We start from the raw sequence: 19,398 nt of genomic DNA on the forward strand, positions 1-19,398 counted from the left end.
TTGCTCTAGATCACCTGTTATCCAAGGACTTCTGTGGGCCCCACAAGGCTTTCAGGGAGATGTCACATTCCTCTTTTTTCTAACTACATATCTGCTGGACTATGGGTTTTCTTCAGGACTACAGTCAAAACAACATGTAACATTGAATGCAGAAGCAGAAATGAAAATCCAGTTGTCTCTCAGTAAGCCAGAATTAAAAGAGAGTTGAAAAAATGTAAAACAATGCCATTTTTCTTGTTAAATTTTATTTTATATATATATTTCATATTTTAGAAAATACATTTTTTTTAAAAGATTTTATTTATTTATTTGTCAGAGAGAGAGGGAGAGAGCGCGAGCACAGGCAGACAGGCAGGCAGAGGCAGAGGGAGAAGCAGGCTCCCCGCCGAGCAAGGAGCCCGATGTGGGACTCGATCCCAGGACATTTTTTAAAAGAATATATTTTTCCAAAATACATTTTAAGTGTTAATATGTAATGGATTTTAAATGAATACATAATTTGGAGTGCTCTTAGTTTTATTTTTAATACATAATTACAGACAGATGTAACCTACATAAACAAGCTCATTAGTTTAATAAGATCCAGAGACCAAAACGTTTGAGAACCTCTGACTTAGACCACAAGATCTTTGAGAGGAGGGGACTGTCTTACTGTCCTTCACTTCTCTACTTCTTGACACATTGGAATTACTTAGTAAATGTTTGTTGCATAAATTATAGGAATTTACCACTGAATCACCACATTGGTTTGAACTCTTGTTCAGCCTAATTTCTTTTTTCTTTTTTGTTTTTTTGCAAAATTCTAGTGTAGGTAAATTTACTTTTGTGGACCCTGTAGACTCTTTCTGAGAATAGCTGGAGAATTTTAGTTGAGTTACATGGGAATTGCAAATTATTTCTCTTCAGGAGAGTTAGAAGAAAGAATTGAGGATTGAGCATCGGAAGGGACTTTTTAAACAAGGAAGCAGATAAAAAGTAGAAATATATATAGGAAGGAAAACAAACTTTGGTCAGAAAGAATTACATTTACATTTCTGAACAGATTCATAGTATGTATTTTGGTATTAAATTATTATGGGCAGGCTCAAGATGATATAATTGGAAATGAATTTTATTTTATTTTTTGTTCTATTTATTTTAGAGTGGGGGGAGAGGGACAGAAGAAAGAGAATCTTAAGCAGGTTCCATGTCCAGTGAAGAGCCCCATGTGGGGCTTGGTCTCACAATCCTGACGTGTGACCTGAGCCAAAATTAAGAGTCGGACACTTAACAGCCACCCAGGTCCCCCTGGAAATGAATTTTAAGGAAATATTGTATTAGCTACACTTAGGAAAGTAAAGATTACAAGTAGCATTTTGTTATTTCAGTATTTCATGTATTTTTGTGTCTCTCAGTTTATCATGGGAACTGGGAGTTAAAAATCAATAACTTAAGTAGAGAAATCTAAGTAGGGGCATTGAAAACTCAGATGAATGATCCACATATACAAGAGAAGTATCTTAGTATTGATATTTTTGTTGCATAACAATTACATGATTCTTAAAATTTACAAGGAAAGAGGTTATTGCAAGTCCTTTAAAATTAACAACTATCTATAGTAAATGAGCATGAATTATTACTATGTTAAGGTAAAATGTCAGTTTATTTTTATTTAATGGATTATTTACTTACTTTGTTTTGAGGAAAGCAGGTTTTATTCATGAACACTGTCTTAAGTTCATTTCTGACCTAATTTTCCATTCCTTTTATCTTTGAGATCTTGTGTCTTAAAACAGTAATTTTCCCCATTAGAGTCTGAATGAACTCTACCTTTAAAACTGGGGACTGACACCTCTAAGATTTAATAAATGAGGTAAAATGAAAAGATTTTGGTAATGAAAGATTTGCTGCCACTTAGGCAACTATGTCCCAGGCACTTGTAGAAGCCAGTTACATTTATTATCTAACACAAGTTTTTTTAACTGTTCAGTAAGAAAAGTATTACTGTCATTTTCCCATTTGACAGATGAAGAAATTCACAGCTAGTATGACAGAGCAAAGTTTTGAACCCAGATTTGCCTGATTACAAACATCATGCACTTATAATGCACTGTACTCTATAAGACTCAGAGAGACCATTTCTGGATATTGTGATGCTTAGGCTGATGAGTGGTCAGGGAAGTAAGTTTTGTATTTATCAAGTTAGAACCGTTGTTTATTCATCAAAAACTTGTTGTGTGCCTATTGTGTGCAGTGCACTGTCATAATAAGTGAATTTGTTGAAGACAGGTCTAGTGTCTGTTTTTCTCGTGCTTTCATTCACCGTGCTTAGCTGCTTTATGTGTACACACATACAGAATACTCACAGACTGACACATAAAATATACATGTACATATTTCCAGTATGGTTAATCTTTATTGAATGAATGAATTAATAAAGTAGGTGAAAAACCAAAAGATAGCCACTGTTCTCTAATAATTCAAAGTTCAGAGTGGGCCAACTGGGTGGCTTAGTTGGTTAAGTGTCCAGGTCTTTATTTTGGCTCAGTCATGATCTCAGGGTCGTGAGGTCAGACTCCACACCCAGCACAGAGTCTGTTTGAGATTCTCTTTCCCTCTCCCTCTGCTCCCTACCCCCTTAAATAAAAATACGCATGGGGGCGCCTGAGTGGCTCAGTGGGTTAAGTCACTGCCTTCGGCTCAGGTCATGATCTCAGGGTCCTGGGATCGAGTCCCGCATCGGGCTCTCTGCTCAGCGGGGAGCCTGCTTCCCTCTCGCTCTCTCTGCCTGCCTCTCCATCTACTTGTGCTTTCTCTCTGTCAAAAAAAAAAAGTGTAGAAGGAAGAGAGACCTGGAAAAAATAATACAGTATGAGGAGTGCTATGATAGTAAAGCATGTAAAATATGTATATAATATGTAAGAAAACAATCCAGGAAAAACCTGATAAAGTTAGCTTTATCAAAATTAAATACTTTTAAAAAGACACCATTAAGAATATGAGGAAACAAGCCACAGACTTGGAAAAAAATATTTCAGATACATCAAATCGCATATCTTGATAAGACTTACATCCAGAATGTATTAGAACTCTTTCAGGGTGCCTGGCTGACACAGTCACTAGAGAATGCAACTCTTGATCTTGGGGTCACGAGTTCAAGCCCCACCTGAAAAAACTGAAAAAAGACTGAAAAATCAACCCACAGAATGGGAGAAGGTATTTGCAAATCATATATCTGATAAAGGGTTGATATCCAGAGTAAATAAAGAGCTCTACAACTGAAGAATAAAAATCCAGCCAACCATACTTCCCCTAAAGGAGCCATATTCACATGACCAGTAGCATATGAAAAGATATTGAACATCACTAATCAAAAGGGAAATCAAATTGAGACCACAATGAGATGTCAGTTCATACCCATTAGGATGGCTGTTATCATAAAAACAAAATGCGGATGCCTGATGGCTCAGTTGATTAAGTGGCCTTGGGTTCAGGTCATGATCCCGGGGTCCTGGGATCGAGTCCCGCATCGGGCTCCCTGCTCAGTGGAGAGCCGCTTCTCCCTCTGCTTGTGCTCTCTTGTTCTCTGTCAAATAAATAAAAATCTTAAAAAACAAACAAACAAACAAACAAACAAACAAACAAAGAGAAAACAGCTAATGTTGGTCAGGACCTGAAGAAATTTGAGCCTTTGTGTATTGCTGGTGGGAATATAAAATTGCACAGTATCATTGAAAATAAATTATACAGTGATTCCTTAAAAAGTTAAACAGAATTATCATATGATCCAGCAATTCTGCTTTTGAGCATATACTCAATAGAAGTGAAAGCAGCGATTCAAACAGGTATTTGTATACCCATGTTCATAGCCGCATTATTCACAATAGCCAAAAGGTAGAAACATACAAATGTCCATCAGCAGATAGCTGGATAAAAAAAGTGTGGAATATACATACGGTATAACATTTTTAGCTTTAAAATGGAAGGGAATTTTAACACAGGCTACAGCGTAGATAAACCTTGAAGACATCATGCTAAGTGAAATAGGCCTGTCACTAAAGGACAAATACGTGATTCCTCTTCTAAAAAGTTCCTAGAGTAGTCATAGTCACAGAGGTAGAAAGTAGAATGGTGATTGTCAGGGGCTGGGGAAAGGGAGAGTATGGGGTGTCAGTATTTACTGGATACAGTATTTCACTTGGGGAGGATGAAAAAGTATTGGAGTTCGATGGTATGGTTGCATAACAATGCAAATATATTTAATGGGACAGGCTGTATAATTAAAAATGATAAAAATAGCAAATTTTATGTTACGACTATTTTACCACAATTAAGGTAAAAAAGACTATAATTAAGATTTAAATAGACATTTCACCGAAGAGTATGTATTCTCTTGGGCTAATTAATAAAGCATGGGAAAAGATTGTTAATATCATTAGTCATTCAGGAATGGGATACCACTGCACAACTACTAGACAGTATTGAGTGTTGGCAAAGGATGTTAAAGAAAGTGGAGGCCTTATACCCTGGTGGTGTAATTGTAAAGCATGTAGTCATTTTTTGAAAAATTGGCAGTTCTTAAGATGGAATTCATAAACTTATGATATGACTCAGCATTTCCACTCCAAGGTAACTACAGAAGAGAAATATGTTCATACAAAGACTTGAATGCAGATGTTCCTACTACCATTATTCATAATAGTGGAAACAGCTCATTATTCATTCACTGGTGATTGGATAAACCAAACATTTATATATACACACAGTAAAATACTGTTCAGCATTAAATGGAATGAACTGATAACGTTCTACAGTGTGGATGAGTTTCAGTATATTATGCTAAGGGAGAGAAGCTAGAGAGCAGACTATATGATACAGTTTCTAGAAAAGGCACATCCCTAGAGACAGTTAAATCAGTGGTTGTTGGGTGGGGAGTGTGAGTGTGAGTAGGAATTGATGGGCATGAGGGTGATCTTTGGAGATAATGGAAATGTTTTAAAACTGACTTGTGATGGTTGCACAACTGAATTAATTTACTAAAAATCATTGAAATTAAAGTCTAATAAGGAGTTTTAGAAGGTATGCTTGTGTGTATCTGGGAAGGTCAGAGAAAGCATCATCCAGAAAGCATTGGCTTGAGTGGAGGGTTAAAAACAGGGTTAGAGGGCGCCTGGGTGGCTCAGTGGGTTAAAGCCTCTGCCTTTGGCTCAGGTCATAATCCAGGGTCCTGGGATCAAGCCCCGCATCAGGCTCTCTGCTCGGCGGGGTGCCTGCTTCCCCCTCTCTCTCTCTGCTTCCCTCTCTGCCTACTTGTGATCTCTGTCTGTCAAATAAATAAATAAAATCTTAAAAACAAAACAAAACCAGGGTTAGGAAGGAGTGGATAGTACATATAGAGATCATTATGAACCAGTGTGAGAAAGCATGATTTCAGGGAGTTATCTGAGGCTTCTTGTCTAGTTGCAGCATGAAATTTGAGGCTGGGAATGTCAGAAGATAAAGCTAGGAGAAAATTTAAAGTGAAATGAGCCTACTTGTAAAGTGATGGATCTAAGCTGTTGGTAATAACCTGGCAAGAGTTTTAGAGTATTACCACAGATTTACTCTTGGTATGCTTTTGTATTCACAAAGTTTAACACAGTGTTGAAAAATGATCAGAAGAGAGAGTATTTAAAACTGAGATGAAATGTTTTGCTACTCTTGAACAAAATCCTGGTACTTCTAGGGTATTGCATTCTATTTATTTTTCAAGACCCAGTTAATGTTAGCTATTTCTGCTGTATCTCATCTAATGCCTCTTCACCCCTACCTCTTGCAGAGTCTCTTCTGTTTCTCAACAAGTGTTAGGACACTTCTGGTGTGGTACAGTAATGCTTTCTTGCGAAACTTTTAAGATCCTTGACAGCAGGAAGTAATTGTATTTCCTTCAAGTTTGTAATGGCAGTATTTGGCATTATATTTAGCACACCATGGGCATTCAGCAGTAAATTTGCTTTGCAGAGCTTTCCAGGAAGGACCAGTGAAGCATAGATCAAAGGGTTGGGGGGAATTTTACATGAAAGTAGTCTACAAAAAAAAATATTAGAAGGGCACATGGTGAAATTTTATAAATTCTTAAAGGATTTGGCTTCCTGTTGAGGTAAATAGTTCCCCATCCAAATTTTGAATTCTACTTTTCATTGTTTCTTTTCTATGTTAGAATTTTAGAGTTGGAAAAGGTCTTTAGAAATTACATAATGTAGGTTTTTTTTTTTAATTTACTTTGTGACCTTAAGCCAATTACATAAACCTTTCCAAGTTTAAGTTTTCTGAAGTATAAAATGAAGGACTCCTATATATACTTCGTTCTAAAGATTGAAATATTTAGAAATTTTTAGTCTTCAATAAGTGTTTAGACATAACAAAGAATGCATTATCTAACGTTTATCATAAACGTGTGACTAAATTTGGGCTAGGATCTAATGTGTTTCGAATTTTGATCCAGTATTTTCTCATTGTCTCGTAGTTGGTTCTTCTTTCTATTATTAGTGACCTTTTCCCATTTTCATTTGCAGTTGCCATTTTGATCTAGGGGAAGGAAATTGCAAACTTTATTCATTCATTCCATGCTAATTACACATTAGTATGTCCCAGTCAATGTGGTAGCTGTAGGAAAATGGATGAATAAGGAATGGTCTCTGTTCTCAGGGAGTTTGGTGTCTAGAAGTGGAAAATAGACCTTCTAGGAAAACATAAAAATTGAAGTGTGTAGAATTAATGTGGATGATGTGGAGGTTTTAAGCAGCCTGTCTTGCAAGGGGGACATCTGGGGTCAAAGGCTCTATAGAGAAGGTAAACAAAGGAAGGGTATGTAATCACCAGTGCTAGGAATTGAGGGGTGTGAGAATGACTGGCTTAATATTGCTTGGGAGTTTTGTGTGGAAGGTGGTATTACTGTGGAGCGTTCTGGGGAGGAACTGAAGGTTTAGTTTATTTGCAGTGAAACCAGGATTCTGGAGGATGCAGTGGAATAGACTTGAGATGAAAAGAGCCCAGGAAAGGAACTCACTGAATAGGAAGTACATAGAAATAATGTATAAGAAGGCGGTGTTGTTAGCATCCTTCCAGCTCTCTAGTGTAGATTCTAGGTCATTACTTTCTAGCTGTTATGCAAGAAGTCCTTTGAAATTTGCCATCTAACTATTATAATTGGTTATCCTTTCTGCTATTATTTGTTGACTCTTCCAGGGATAGTATAATGTATTAATAACTTGGGCAACTGGTCATTCTCCCATTATGGATTAGACAATGAGGTTGAATCTCTCAACAGCGTAGCCTTAGGACTAGGTTAACTAACCCCACGTGAACCCCACGTGAATAAAAATTAAAGATTGTACTGGAAGTTGAAGAAATTGTAGTTTGGTGTAATAAGTATACTTTTAATTCTCTACATACTTAATGTCTTTGTGTGTATGTGTGTAGGTTAAATGTATCTTTAGAATACAGTATGAAGAGGTCTTGTATATTCAAAGGCCTATTGAAGAAGACAGAAGAAAATTTTTCCAAGAATTGATTCTCAATCAGGCATCAATGGCTCCACCACGGAGGAAACACACTGGTAAAGTTCCCAAAGCCTTTAGGGAAATGGGGGAAGGGGATGGGGAATGGAATTAAGAAATGCCCTTTCTGGGCACCTGTGTGGCTCAGTTGGTTAAGCAGCTGCCTTCAGCTCAGGTCATGATCCGGGAGTCCTGAGTTTGAGTCCCACATCGGGTTCCCCCTGCTTTCCGGGGAGCCTGCTTCTACTCTCCCTCTGCCTGCCACTCCTCCTGTGCTCGCTCTCTCTCTCTCTCTCTCTCATTCTGTCAAATAAATAAATAAAATCTTTTTTAAAAATGCCATTTCTTATCACTTTAAAAAAAAATTTCTTGTGGAAGTAAAGTCAGTGTTTTAGATTCGCTCTTTTTAGATGGACACATTTTCTTTGGATGGAAATTTCTCTTTAGATGGAGAGGTAATTGTGTTTACCTGACTTGAGATTGTGAAGTACAGCCTCATAGTTACAGCTTTTCTAACAAGCGACTGTTAATGAAGTCTTCTTATCATTTCAGTTCAGATGCTCTGGTAGATTTCACATTCTGAGGCTCAAAAAGTCTTCAATTCTGTTCTTTTTTTGTTAATTTAAGTACAGAGGACTTGAACAATAATTTTGAGAACACTTGGTGGTGTGCTGATTACTTTGTGGGTCAAGGTACGTGTGATGGGTCAAGAGATGATCAGAATGTTTACCTGTTCTGGTTTATTTATTTTTCACATTTTTATTGAGTACCTATTCTGTTAGGTATCTTATGGTAGGCACTTGGAAACCCATCATGACTTTAAGTATTAGAATTTTCTTGGATTTGGCTTAGTAGCATAATATTTCAAATTTCAGCCCCTTGATTTAAGTGAGGAATGCATTCTAAGTCGCTTAAGAGACTCTTTCTAGTCTCAAAGATGTATAAAAGATAAGGTCTTCTTTGTAATCTTTCAACCTCTTCTTGAAAATAGCAATCCTGTTACAAGTTTTTAAGTGTCTTTGCCATCATTCTATCTTTATATTTCTCATGTGATTGTTGGAGGATATTAAATACATTTCTACCCCTTCCAAGTCATTGCTTTTCTGAATTCTACTTCTGTTTTTTATTGATTATCTTATCCAACACATCAATCATTTAATTGTTCTTTAATGACTCATTTCCACTTTATCTCAGAGTTCTAAAAATGAGCATCTATCAAATGGCTGTAGTTGTGGGGTTTTTTCCCCCCTAGAAACCTTGGGAAATTAAATATGGAAGTTATACCTTCTGATTATTGGTTGTTTCCTCCCGTTAATCTAAATAAGTTTTTAAAATACTTCATTATGAAAATGATTCATTTTATCTTGCATATTCCAGATACATTTTAGTCTCATTCATAGATTGAATTTTCTGTGTTAAAAATGAACACAATTCTTTTTCTTTTTGAGTTGCTTCTATTTACTTTCATTTTTCATCTTAGGGACTATTTAGAAATCAGCCATAATCCTTAAAAGTTTAATCCTCAAATTCAGTGTGATACTGGGAAAGTCTTTTAAGGAATTAGGGAATAATGTATTTAGGAAAGTTAATACTTTACTTTTTGAGATTTTTTTTGTTTGTTTTACGGTAGATAATGAATATTATAGATTTTATATATAACACTGTAGACTGGATTTTCTATCTCATTCATGTTTTTGGGATTCTCTAGTCCCTCCCCCCCTTTTTTTTTGAGGGAGAGAGAGGGTAGGGAGGGGCAGAGAGAGAGAGGGAGAGTCTTGAGCAGGTTCTACTGTGCAGCGCTGAGTCCCACACAGGGCTCGATCTTATGATCCTGAGATAATGAGCTAAGCTGAAGTCAAGAGTCAGGTAAATGAGCCATCCAGGTGCCCCCAGTTTGTAATTTTTTTTTGCTCTCTGCACAGGTACATGGCATTCACTACCCCTACTATGTTGTACTAAGAATATGAATAGAAGACTTGTCTAAAATTAGAACCTTTGGGAGGGGGAAGGATCAGAGAATGGTTACTTGTCTATTTCACTTTCATGCAAATAAGGCAACCCCATTTTGAGAAGAGAGTTTTTAAACAACGTTGACTTTAAGCAAATCAGCATATAGTTCTTCACGTAAAGATATTTTTTTATTTGAAATATTTCTAGTAAGTTTTATGTAAATCATATTTTAAAATCAAATTATTTAAAATCATATCATTTGCCATTTAAAGGAGTCCTACTATGAATTGTTTTATTAAATCTATTCTCTAATGTCCTGTTACTTTTTATTCACATTTTTACTTACTGGGTTTACAGGTTGTTTGTATGTACTTGGAATTCTTTATTGCTGTCCCGGATCTGTTGGAATCTTAACATTTTCGTCTGTTTTCTTTAGGTCTTTGTGCTATGGAAGTGCTTCCCCTTGCACTACCTTCTCCACCTCGTCAGTTATCAGAATCAGAAAAAAACCGGATGGAGGACCAGGAGGAAAATACTTTAAGAGAGTTGCGGTTGTTTCTCAGGGATGTAACCAAGAGGCTGGCCACAGATAAACGCTTTAACATCTTCAGCAAACCGGTGGATATTGAAGAGGTCTTGTTTCAGTAGTGTGCAAACAGTGAAGTTGAACTGGCTAAAAGAAAAAAATGTTGACATCTTTTTTTGGAAGGAAAAAAAACAAAGGCATGGATGAATATTACCCCTAGCCTGTAAAATTTTAATCCATGTGATAACTACCGATGTCATCAGCAAAAATCTGGTGACTTTTGGATGAAAATAGTGACCAATTTGTATGTCCTCTTAATTAGTATTGATCTTTGTGATCTCTATCTCTTCAGTTTAAGAAGAGGATTAAAAGTTACTTTAGTGAAATGTCCATACTAGACTATTTTTATTCCAGGATAAATTTTGCTCTTAAAAAGTATATTGGTGTTAACTAACCAATACCAATTATTATTTTGGCATTTTCCAAATTATGTATACCTTAGCAAAAGTGGTAGCAAAGAAACCTGAAATTTATCTTTCATATTTTGGAAATGCCTGTGACTAAAAGATGCTGTTTGAAGTTAAGTATATCCTATGTAACTAAAATTGTTTTTCCCTGCAAGGATTTTCTTTGCTCCCAGTGGAAAATTTCTCACTTTTTATGTGTATTGTTTTGTGTCCTTGTGGGAGCATGGTTTGTGATGATAAGAAAAGAAATTTTCCATTTGGAATCTACTATAATGCTGTAGATGAAATTTTTTTTGTTTTGTTTTGTTTTGTTTTTGTTTTTGTTTTTTTATCCTGGGATAATATAGTGTGTGGATGAACACAATACAGTCTTTACTGACCTTCTTCTTATAGTTCAGACTCCATGTTTGAACAGCTTTGGTGTTGTTGGTTTTAAGTTTTTTCTTCCATCTTTTTTTTTTTTAATTTGAATTATGAAATGATTCATAGTTTAATGTTGTGTCCTTGTGAAATCTGTACTTTTGGACCTGAGCAGATTCCTTTGGAATCATTACGTCATCTATGACCAGAAAGAATAAGCTAGCATTACGGTTTTTTCCCCCTTTGAAAGTAGTTATTTTTCCATTTTTGGTTTTTGTTTGTTTTTTGGAGTAAAGGGACTGTCTGTAACTTTATTTGTATATTTTTATTTATCCACAATACATGGTTCTATCCATTGATTCTTTTAACAACCTCATAAGATCATTATTATTCTTATGTTGCAGCTCAGGAAACTGAGGCTCCTAGGCAAGCAACGTAGCCAAGACTGAAAGATTTTTTTGAAATTCAAAGTCCACATTCCTTACCTTATATCACAGCTATACCTTAAATCTTTTTCTACTGAAAAGACAGGAATTGCCTAATTTGCTTTAGCAATTAATATATAACATTTTACATTTTTGGAACATTTTTTTCCCCTCTTAGTGTTACCAGATAATCTTAAAACTGTCAGCCTACTTTAAAGATTGAGACAGTGAGAGAGGGAACACAAGCAGGGTGAGTGGAAGAGAGAGGAGAAGGCCCCCCACCAAGCTGGGAGCCCAACGTAGGGCTTGATCCCAAGATACTGGGATCATGACCTGAGCTGAAGGCAGAAGCTTAATGACTGAGCCATGCAGGTGCCCCTCTGACACTTAATTGATAAGGGCTTGACCTCAAGTCAACCTACTCTACTGGGAGTGAACCAGTTTTGCCCTTCCCCCAGAGAACTCTCTTTCATTCTAAACAGAAGAAATGATCAAATTTCAAATGCCATCTGTGGTAGAATAAAAGTTTTATAAAGGTTGGTAAGGCATTGGAAGGGGATAGAAAATGTTGATTAGATAAGACTTTTATTCAAGGGTTATGTTTTCTTATTTTCTGTTTTATTCTTTTTTTTAAGTTCATCCTACTACTGGTTCTTTGCTCTTAAAGCTGAAAACATAGAGGTCTCTCTGAAGCATGAAGGGAAAACAAGATAACTTTTTTTTTTTTTTTAACATTTTATTTATTTGAAAGAGAGAGAGCAGGGGTAGGAGGGTGAGGGAGGGGAAGGGTAAAGGGAGAGGGAGAAGCAGACTCCCTGCTAAGCAGGGAGCTGGAGTCAGGCTCATCCCAGGACCCCTAGATCATGACTTGATCCAAAGGCAGATGCTTAACCAACTGAGCCATCCATGTGCCACACAAGATAATATTTAAATAACCTAAAAAATAAAAATTTATATTCAGATAATGAATTTGACATGTCTAAAAACTTTATGGAATTCCAAAGCAGACTTCAGAGAAAACAGAAGTTTAGAAAATAAACATTGAACTTAAAATTAGATCTTGGAGCAAAAATTTTATAATCTTTAGTAACGTAAATTTTTAGAAAATGTGTAATAGAGGGTGAGAGAGAAAGTGAGCATGAGTGGAGGGGCGGGTCAGAGGGAGAGGGAGAAGCAGATGCTTAACCAATTGAGCCACCCAGGCTGCCCCGATAATACAAGTTTTATAGTGCTTTGCAGTTAATAAACAGTTTCCATATATACACAAGGCATGCCAAATGCCAGAACCAGGAATCTAACTAATATCTTCTGAGCTCTTATTTGTTCAGTATAGCTTTACTGCCTCCCCTATAAGGACATTTTCAGCTCCTAGAAATTAAAAAATTATCACATGCCCACACAGTTACCTAAAAATTTTAAAAAATGTATAAAATATGTATATGTTTGTGTGTATGTATTTACAGTGGAGAAAAAGTAACCTTTATTTTCATAGAACAGAAATTATCCTAGCTCCAGAGTTTGGTCCTGGATTAATTAGATGTTTCTAAGACTGCTTTTGTATCAAACCTGATTATTTGATTTGAGATTTGCATTGGGGGAGGCAATAGGTAGATAGGTTGGTAGAGCTTTCTTAGTGGCCAGATGTTACAAAACATTGGGCAAATCCTGACTTACTACCTCCTATTTTGAGTTATCTCCCAGAAAGTTGGCACATATAGCACATTTGCTTGCAAATTCATTTATCATTAGGGAAGTCCAAGCAAATTTTCACTAGTCATTGAAGGCAATACTTATTTTTGTTGTATAATTTACTCAGAATGTTTGTAATGACTCCAAAGGAGCAGAAAACACTTTCCATGAAATGATTCACTCTGGAAAATGAGAAAGAAAAAATTTTTTTGTTTAAAGATATTAAAGAGATTTACCAGAGAACTTCCTTAGTAATATGAAAAATCTATGTTTCTTAATTTCCTTCAAAAAATTTCTTGAAGTAATATTTATTGATACTTACTGAGTGCTTTTACGAATACATTTTCTTCTCAGGTAGATCCAAAGGATCGGGGTGGGGGGGGAAGCTGACAAAATTGGCTTTTATATTTCAAAATGAGAAACATTTCAGTGTTGATTTAGATATGACTTGAAACCGAAGCTTTCATGGAAAGTTGACTTCAAAGTAGTAACTTTAGTAGTATAAATTGTTCTATAACTTTATCCTTATTTGTAATTTTTAAGATATTTAGATTTAATTTTTAAATAACCACATGGTTTTGTGTTTTTCTGAGTAGGTCATATGAAATAGAAGTAATTTTCATTAAAATACCCTCTTTGTTTTAGGTTTCAGATTATCTTGAAGTAATCAAGGAACCAATGGATTTATCAACAGTAATAACTAAAATTGATAAACATAATTACCTGACTGCTAAGGATTTTCTGAAAGATATTGACCTCATCTGTAGCAATGCTCTAGAGTACAATCCAGATAAGGACCCAGGAGGTAAGGAGGCTCTGGGAAAGATTCACTTTGGTGATCAATAAGAAGTTGATTGAAAGTGTAAATACTAAAGCATGCCCATGTTTAGGTAGATAAATTAGTTTTAAGGACATATTATTGTATTTAGAAACTTCTTTATGAGGAAATCATACTTAAATGTAATTATTATTTTATTAAATTAAATAATGGATTTAAATTAGGATTTTATATTTTAGGTATTCTGTTCGGTGTTTAGTTTTTACTTTTTGTACTTAGATTCTTATTTTGTTCAGGTAGGGTGGAAAACTGAGTAATTGAGAATTGAATGTGAAATTTATTTGTTTAGTAAACACCAGTGCTGATAAACACTGGGAATTCCAAATTGATGGGGAACTCATTATAGGATAAGTTTATATAGTTAAAGACCCCTTTAGGTAGACAGTGTGTATTCTGTCGATTGTGGGTATTTTTAATGTTACTTTATTGTTTTGTTCCTAATCCCACCCTGTACTCAAATCTCTAGTCCCAGCTCTTTGAGTACCCTCCAGGAAGGACCTCTAGGAACATATCTGTAGTTAAAACAAGATGAATTGACTGATTCATTGTAACACGAAAGAATATATATCATATGGAACTATATGGGATTTGAGCTTGTGCTAAGGATTTTGGAGAGGATTAAGAAAGTCAGGCATTGGATGCTCTTACAAAGTGGGGGTAATTTTGTGATTAGGTATTTTAAGAACCTGAAAGGCAAGAAGAATGGAGCAAGGCTAAAACTGGGATGGGGAAAGAAGAAACAGTCATTCATATTATCCAAGATAGGGTTATATTTGGTTATTTTTGTAGCTAGGACAATGTTCATGCTTTTGTCTATGTTTAGATATGATTATGGAGTGCTCTTGATTTTATCTTGATTCATCATGGTCACCAAGTGGCCTTTTCTGATGTTGTGTTCTTAAAATTGTATATGTTTAATATGAGTACACCAAGGCCATTTTAGTATCCCTATCTGCAAAATAGGGATAATTGAAGTATTCTTCTCATTGGGGTGGTTGTAGGGGTTAAAATGAGAAAATGTATTAGGTTACATCTTATGGAACTACCATTTTCATATGGTTCAACCTAAATATATTAAGCCCTTAGCATAATGCCTGAGACTTGTTAAGTGTTCCATAGAGGTTAGTAGTTCATATTTTTATTTTTGTTATCATCATTAGTTTATTTAAATTGTGCCTTGATTTTTCATAAAGTTGTTGATTAGTGGGTACCTGTGTATTAAATTCCCTGGACCACATTTAGGAAAAAATCTAGGGACTGATAGTGAAAAATAAATTTGAATGGTTAGAGAAAGCCAGTTGAGGTCACTCCAAATTTCCCGCTCATGTTGCTTAATTATAACCACATTGGGTTAATCATAAAGGTCAATCTGATCAATTCCGATTTTTCACCCTGTGTTCCTTAATTATAACCACATTGAAATAATACTACTTTTGAGGAAGAAACCATGGTTTTTGGTGCATAATAAGCTTTTCCTATCTGATGCAGTTGTATAATCAAAGAATAAGGCTCTATCTCACAGAGCTGACATGGTACACTTATAACTTTCTTTCTTCACTGTTTTAGATGCAAACAGTGTGATATAATTCAAAAGCACGATTTTGGCTCTTAGATTATTTCATATCTTTAAGTTAAGAGGCTTATTTTTTTCTTAGCAGCAGAACCACTTGTTATGTATTAGGAAAACAACCTCAGGGTCTGTTGTGTAGCAAGCAGAAATTACATGAGTGTTGTATTACTTTTACAAGCTCCCATGAGTATTTGGAAGCTTACAGTGTTCTGTTTTGCAGAACTCTTGGCCATTTGGGAAAAAAACTAGCATATACATAGAAGACAAAAGCCAGTATTTTGGAAGCTATCCATGTTGCCTAAGTGTTTACCCAGATTCTCTCCCTTGAGGATGATGTGGACAGAAATTAAATATGTTAGCCAGAAGGATTTTAACTTGTAGTTCTAAATGTAACTAGTATCTCAGATATTTGACCATAATTATTATCTTATGGGTCTGTATATGTTAAGCCATTCCCCATTCTTTGTCTTGTAGACAATACAGTCTCTAGCCCCCAGTCTCATTCACAAACAGACCATTGAGCTCATTTTGCTGAAAGTTCAGACTTAGTCTTGTAGTCTTCTCAGAATCTTCTGTTTTGTACCCGTTTGCTTAGGAATAAAGCTCACAGCTTTACCCTAGCTTTTGGAGCCCTCTGTGGGCTGTGCTTCAGCCAAACCCATTAATATTTTCTATTAGTGTTTGTGAGTACCATGTACTAGTTACTGAACCAGGTGCTTAGAATACAAAGATGATTGTGATAGTCCTTGTCTCTTAACGGTAGAGATATTCAAATGTAATACATGTTGAATAATTGCTCTGTGGCAGACATTATGCTATGTGTTATGGTATTAGTTTGAGAGAGTTTTCAAAACAAAGTGCTATAGACTGAAAGAGGCTTAAAGAACAGAAATTAATTTTCTTACAGTTCTGGAGGCTCAAAGTCCTAAATGAAAGTGTCAGCAGGTTTGGTTTTTCTTGAGGCTTCTCCTTGGCTTGCAGATGGCTACCTTCTTGCTGTGCCCTGACGTGGTCATTTCTCTGTGTGCACAAACCCTTGGTGTCTCTTTATCCAAATTTCCTCTTCTTATATAAGGACACAGATTGGATTAGGGCCTATTCATACAACCTTATTTTACCTTAATTACCTCTTTAAAGGCTCTACTTATTTATTTTTTTAAAAGATTTATTTATTTATTAGAGAGAGTGCAAGAGTAAGAATGAATGGGAGAGGAACAGAGGGAGAGGGAGAGAAATCCTTAAGCAGAAGCCCTCCCCACCCCACCTTGAGCATGGAGCCCATCATGGTGCTCAATCCCAGGACCCTGAGAACGTTACCTGAGCCAAAATCAAGAGTCGGATGCTTAACCGACTGAGCCACCCAGGTGCCCCTGTAATTATAATAGGTTATTAAGGTATAGAGATAGCATAGAGGTGGCAATTACAAATTTTGTCCTGAAGTGACCACAGATGATTATAATGCAGTTTTATAAGGTCTCTATTAGAAATACGTACACAGTATGAATAGAGCACAGAGGAGAAGACACTACCCAGAAATGACTAAGGTTAGGAAGTGCATTCATTCTAGGCCGAGAGAAGTCGTGTACAAGAGTCTTAAGAAAAAGTGAAAAAGAAGAGGGTGGGACAGTGTGGAATCGGGTGGAAGAGTGAATGGAAATGAATTGATTCCCCTTCTCACCAAGTCTCCATTTACTGAGCAACCATGTGTGAGATACTCTCTTACATCCCGTGTGTGAGATAAATTGTGGTCAGTGCTGGAAATGTACAGCTCTGGCCTGGAAGATGCCTAAAGCCTATGTAGTAGGCTTAGTGAGATTGAACACAGAGGGCTTAGTGACGGATTGATTAGATGTGACTGACAGAAACTGAGAATGATTTCTGAGTTTGTGGTCTGAGTGGTTAAGGACTATGAGGAGGAAACCAGTGGAGGAACAGGTTGATGGGCATTATGCTATATTTAATTTCGGACACGTTAGTATGAGTTAACTTTTGGTGCACTCAGATAAAACAGATACTGCAGAGTAGTAGCTGTGTATACAGTTCTGGAGCTTGGGAGACATTTGGGCAAAAAACTTGTTGGAGTTATCAGCGTGTAGGAGTGAATGAGATCATAGAGGTGGTATACGGGATGAGAAGAGAGAGAAGCCTAGGAGGAATCCTCTCCTAGGAAATTTAGGTCCCATTTCTCAGTTTAGGTCGAGTCTTACTGTTGGAACTTATGGTACCTTTGTTAAATGTATTGCCCCTCTTGGGAGAGTGTACAGCTTTTTCTTTGTAAACCGGTTTTATTGAGGTGTAAGTTACATAGAGTACTACATGTATCTTTTAAAATCCACTTACCCTTCAAGGAATACTAAAAGCTACATTCGTGAAAGTGGTTTTTTTTTCCTTTTTCTTTAATGTCCTTCCAGCTATAAGTCATCCCTTCATCTTGGAATCATAGCACTGTGTAACTTTTCTGAGACAGTTTTTACCTACCTCTCCACCACCTGCTCCCTTGGCCCGAGGTGGTTACTTGTTCACATATCCTTATACCTTGTGTTCAACTCTAAGCTGATTGGGAACAGGATCTGTACAGGTGTATGTATGGAGCATGTTTTTAGTAAATGTGGCCAGTGAGTAAATTTCATCAGTTACTCTCTTGTTAGGTACTAACTGAAGGAGTTTCAAATTACATAGAAATTATAAAGTGGAGACATAATAACATAATGGAGATATGAGCCAGTAAATACATGAAATATCTTTTTTATGAAATAATTTGAGATGAAAAATTATCCCATAAAAATTAGTTTTGCTTAAAATGTTAATCTTTCTTTAGCCCACTGAGCCACCCAGGTGCCCCAAAATGTTAATCTTTCTTAATAATTTTATAGAAAAAGGACAGCTAATGTACTTCTGTTTGCCAAAATACAAAAGATACACTGATGCATTGACAATAGTTACTACATTCATAAAAGCAGTGATTCTTTTTTAATTTAATTAAATTTTATTTAAATTCTGTTAATTAACATATGGTGTATTATTAGTTTCAGAGGTAGAGGTCAGTGATTCATCCATTGTATATAACACCCAGTGCTCATTGTATGCTGATCACAGTTACCCTATCCCCCCACCCGCCTCCCCTTCAACAGCCCTCAGTGTGTTCCTATAGTTAAGAGTTTCTTATGGTTTGTCTCCTTCTCTGATTTCATCTTATTTTATTTTTCCCTCCCTTCCCCTCTGTGCTCCTCTATTTTGTTTCTTAAAGTTCACATGTGAGTGAAGTCATATGGTAATTGTCTTTCTCTGATTGACTTACTTTGCATTATACTTACTAGCATTATACCCTCTATACTAGCATTATACCCTCTAGTTCTACGCATGGTAGAATGGTAAGATTTCTTTCTTTCTTTCTTTCTTTTTTTTTTTTTTGATGACTGAGTAATATTCTGTTTTACACACACACACAAACACACACACCCCTCACATCTTCTTTATCCATTCATCTATTGATGGACATCTGGGCTCTTTCCACAGTTTGGCTATTGTGGACATTGCTGTGACAAGCATTGGGGGGCAGGTGCCCCTTCAAATCACTGTGTTTGTAGCCTTTGGATAAATAGTAGTACAGTTCCCGGGTCATAGAGTAATTCTGTTTTTAACTTTTTAAGGAACCTCCATATTGTTTTCCAGAGTGCCTGGACCAGCTTGCATTCCCACCAACAGTGTAAGAAGGTTTCCCTTTCTCTGCATCCTTGCCAACATCTCTTGTTTCCTGACTTGTTATTTTAGCTATTCTGACTCATGTGAGGTGGTATCTCATTGAGGTTTTTGGGTTTGTTTTTTTTTTAAAAAGATTTTATTTATTTATTTGACAGAGAGAGGTCACAAGTAGGAAGAGAGGCAGTCAGAGAGAGAGGGGGAAGCAGGCTCCCTGCTGAGCAGAGAGCCTGATGCAGGGCTCAATCCCAGGACCCTGGGATCATGACCTGACCCGAAGGCAGAGGCTTTAACCCACTGAGCCACCCAGGCGCCCCCTCATTGAGGTTTTGATTTGTATTTCCCTGATGCTGAGTG

At 36.3% G+C, this 19,398-nt stretch overlaps 1 protein-coding gene across 2 annotated transcripts in view; it reads left to right on the plus strand.

Annotated features, from left to right (window-relative positions):
• ATAD2B (ATPase family AAA domain containing 2B) overlaps positions 1–19,398 on the plus strand; it is a 147,729-nt gene that overhangs the window by 107,842 nt on the left and 20,489 nt on the right. The window contains exons 20-22 of one of the 2 annotated variants that reach the window (XM_044262002.1): positions 7,441–7,576; positions 9,904–10,100; positions 13,580–13,739. In XM_044262002.1, coding sequence (XP_044117937.1) covers positions 7,441–7,576; positions 9,904–10,100; positions 13,580–13,739 — 493 coding nt within the window. The remainder of the gene's footprint in view (positions 1–7,440; positions 7,577–9,903; positions 10,101–13,579; positions 13,740–19,398) is intronic. The other variant, XM_044262001.1, reaches the window with a different exon arrangement.

Source organism: Neovison vison, chromosome 8 (assembly GCF_020171115.1).
Source record: "Neovison vison isolate M4711 chromosome 8, ASM_NN_V1, whole genome shotgun sequence".
In the NCBI taxonomy this organism is placed as follows: domain Eukaryota; kingdom Metazoa; phylum Chordata; class Mammalia; order Carnivora; family Mustelidae; genus Neogale; species Neogale vison.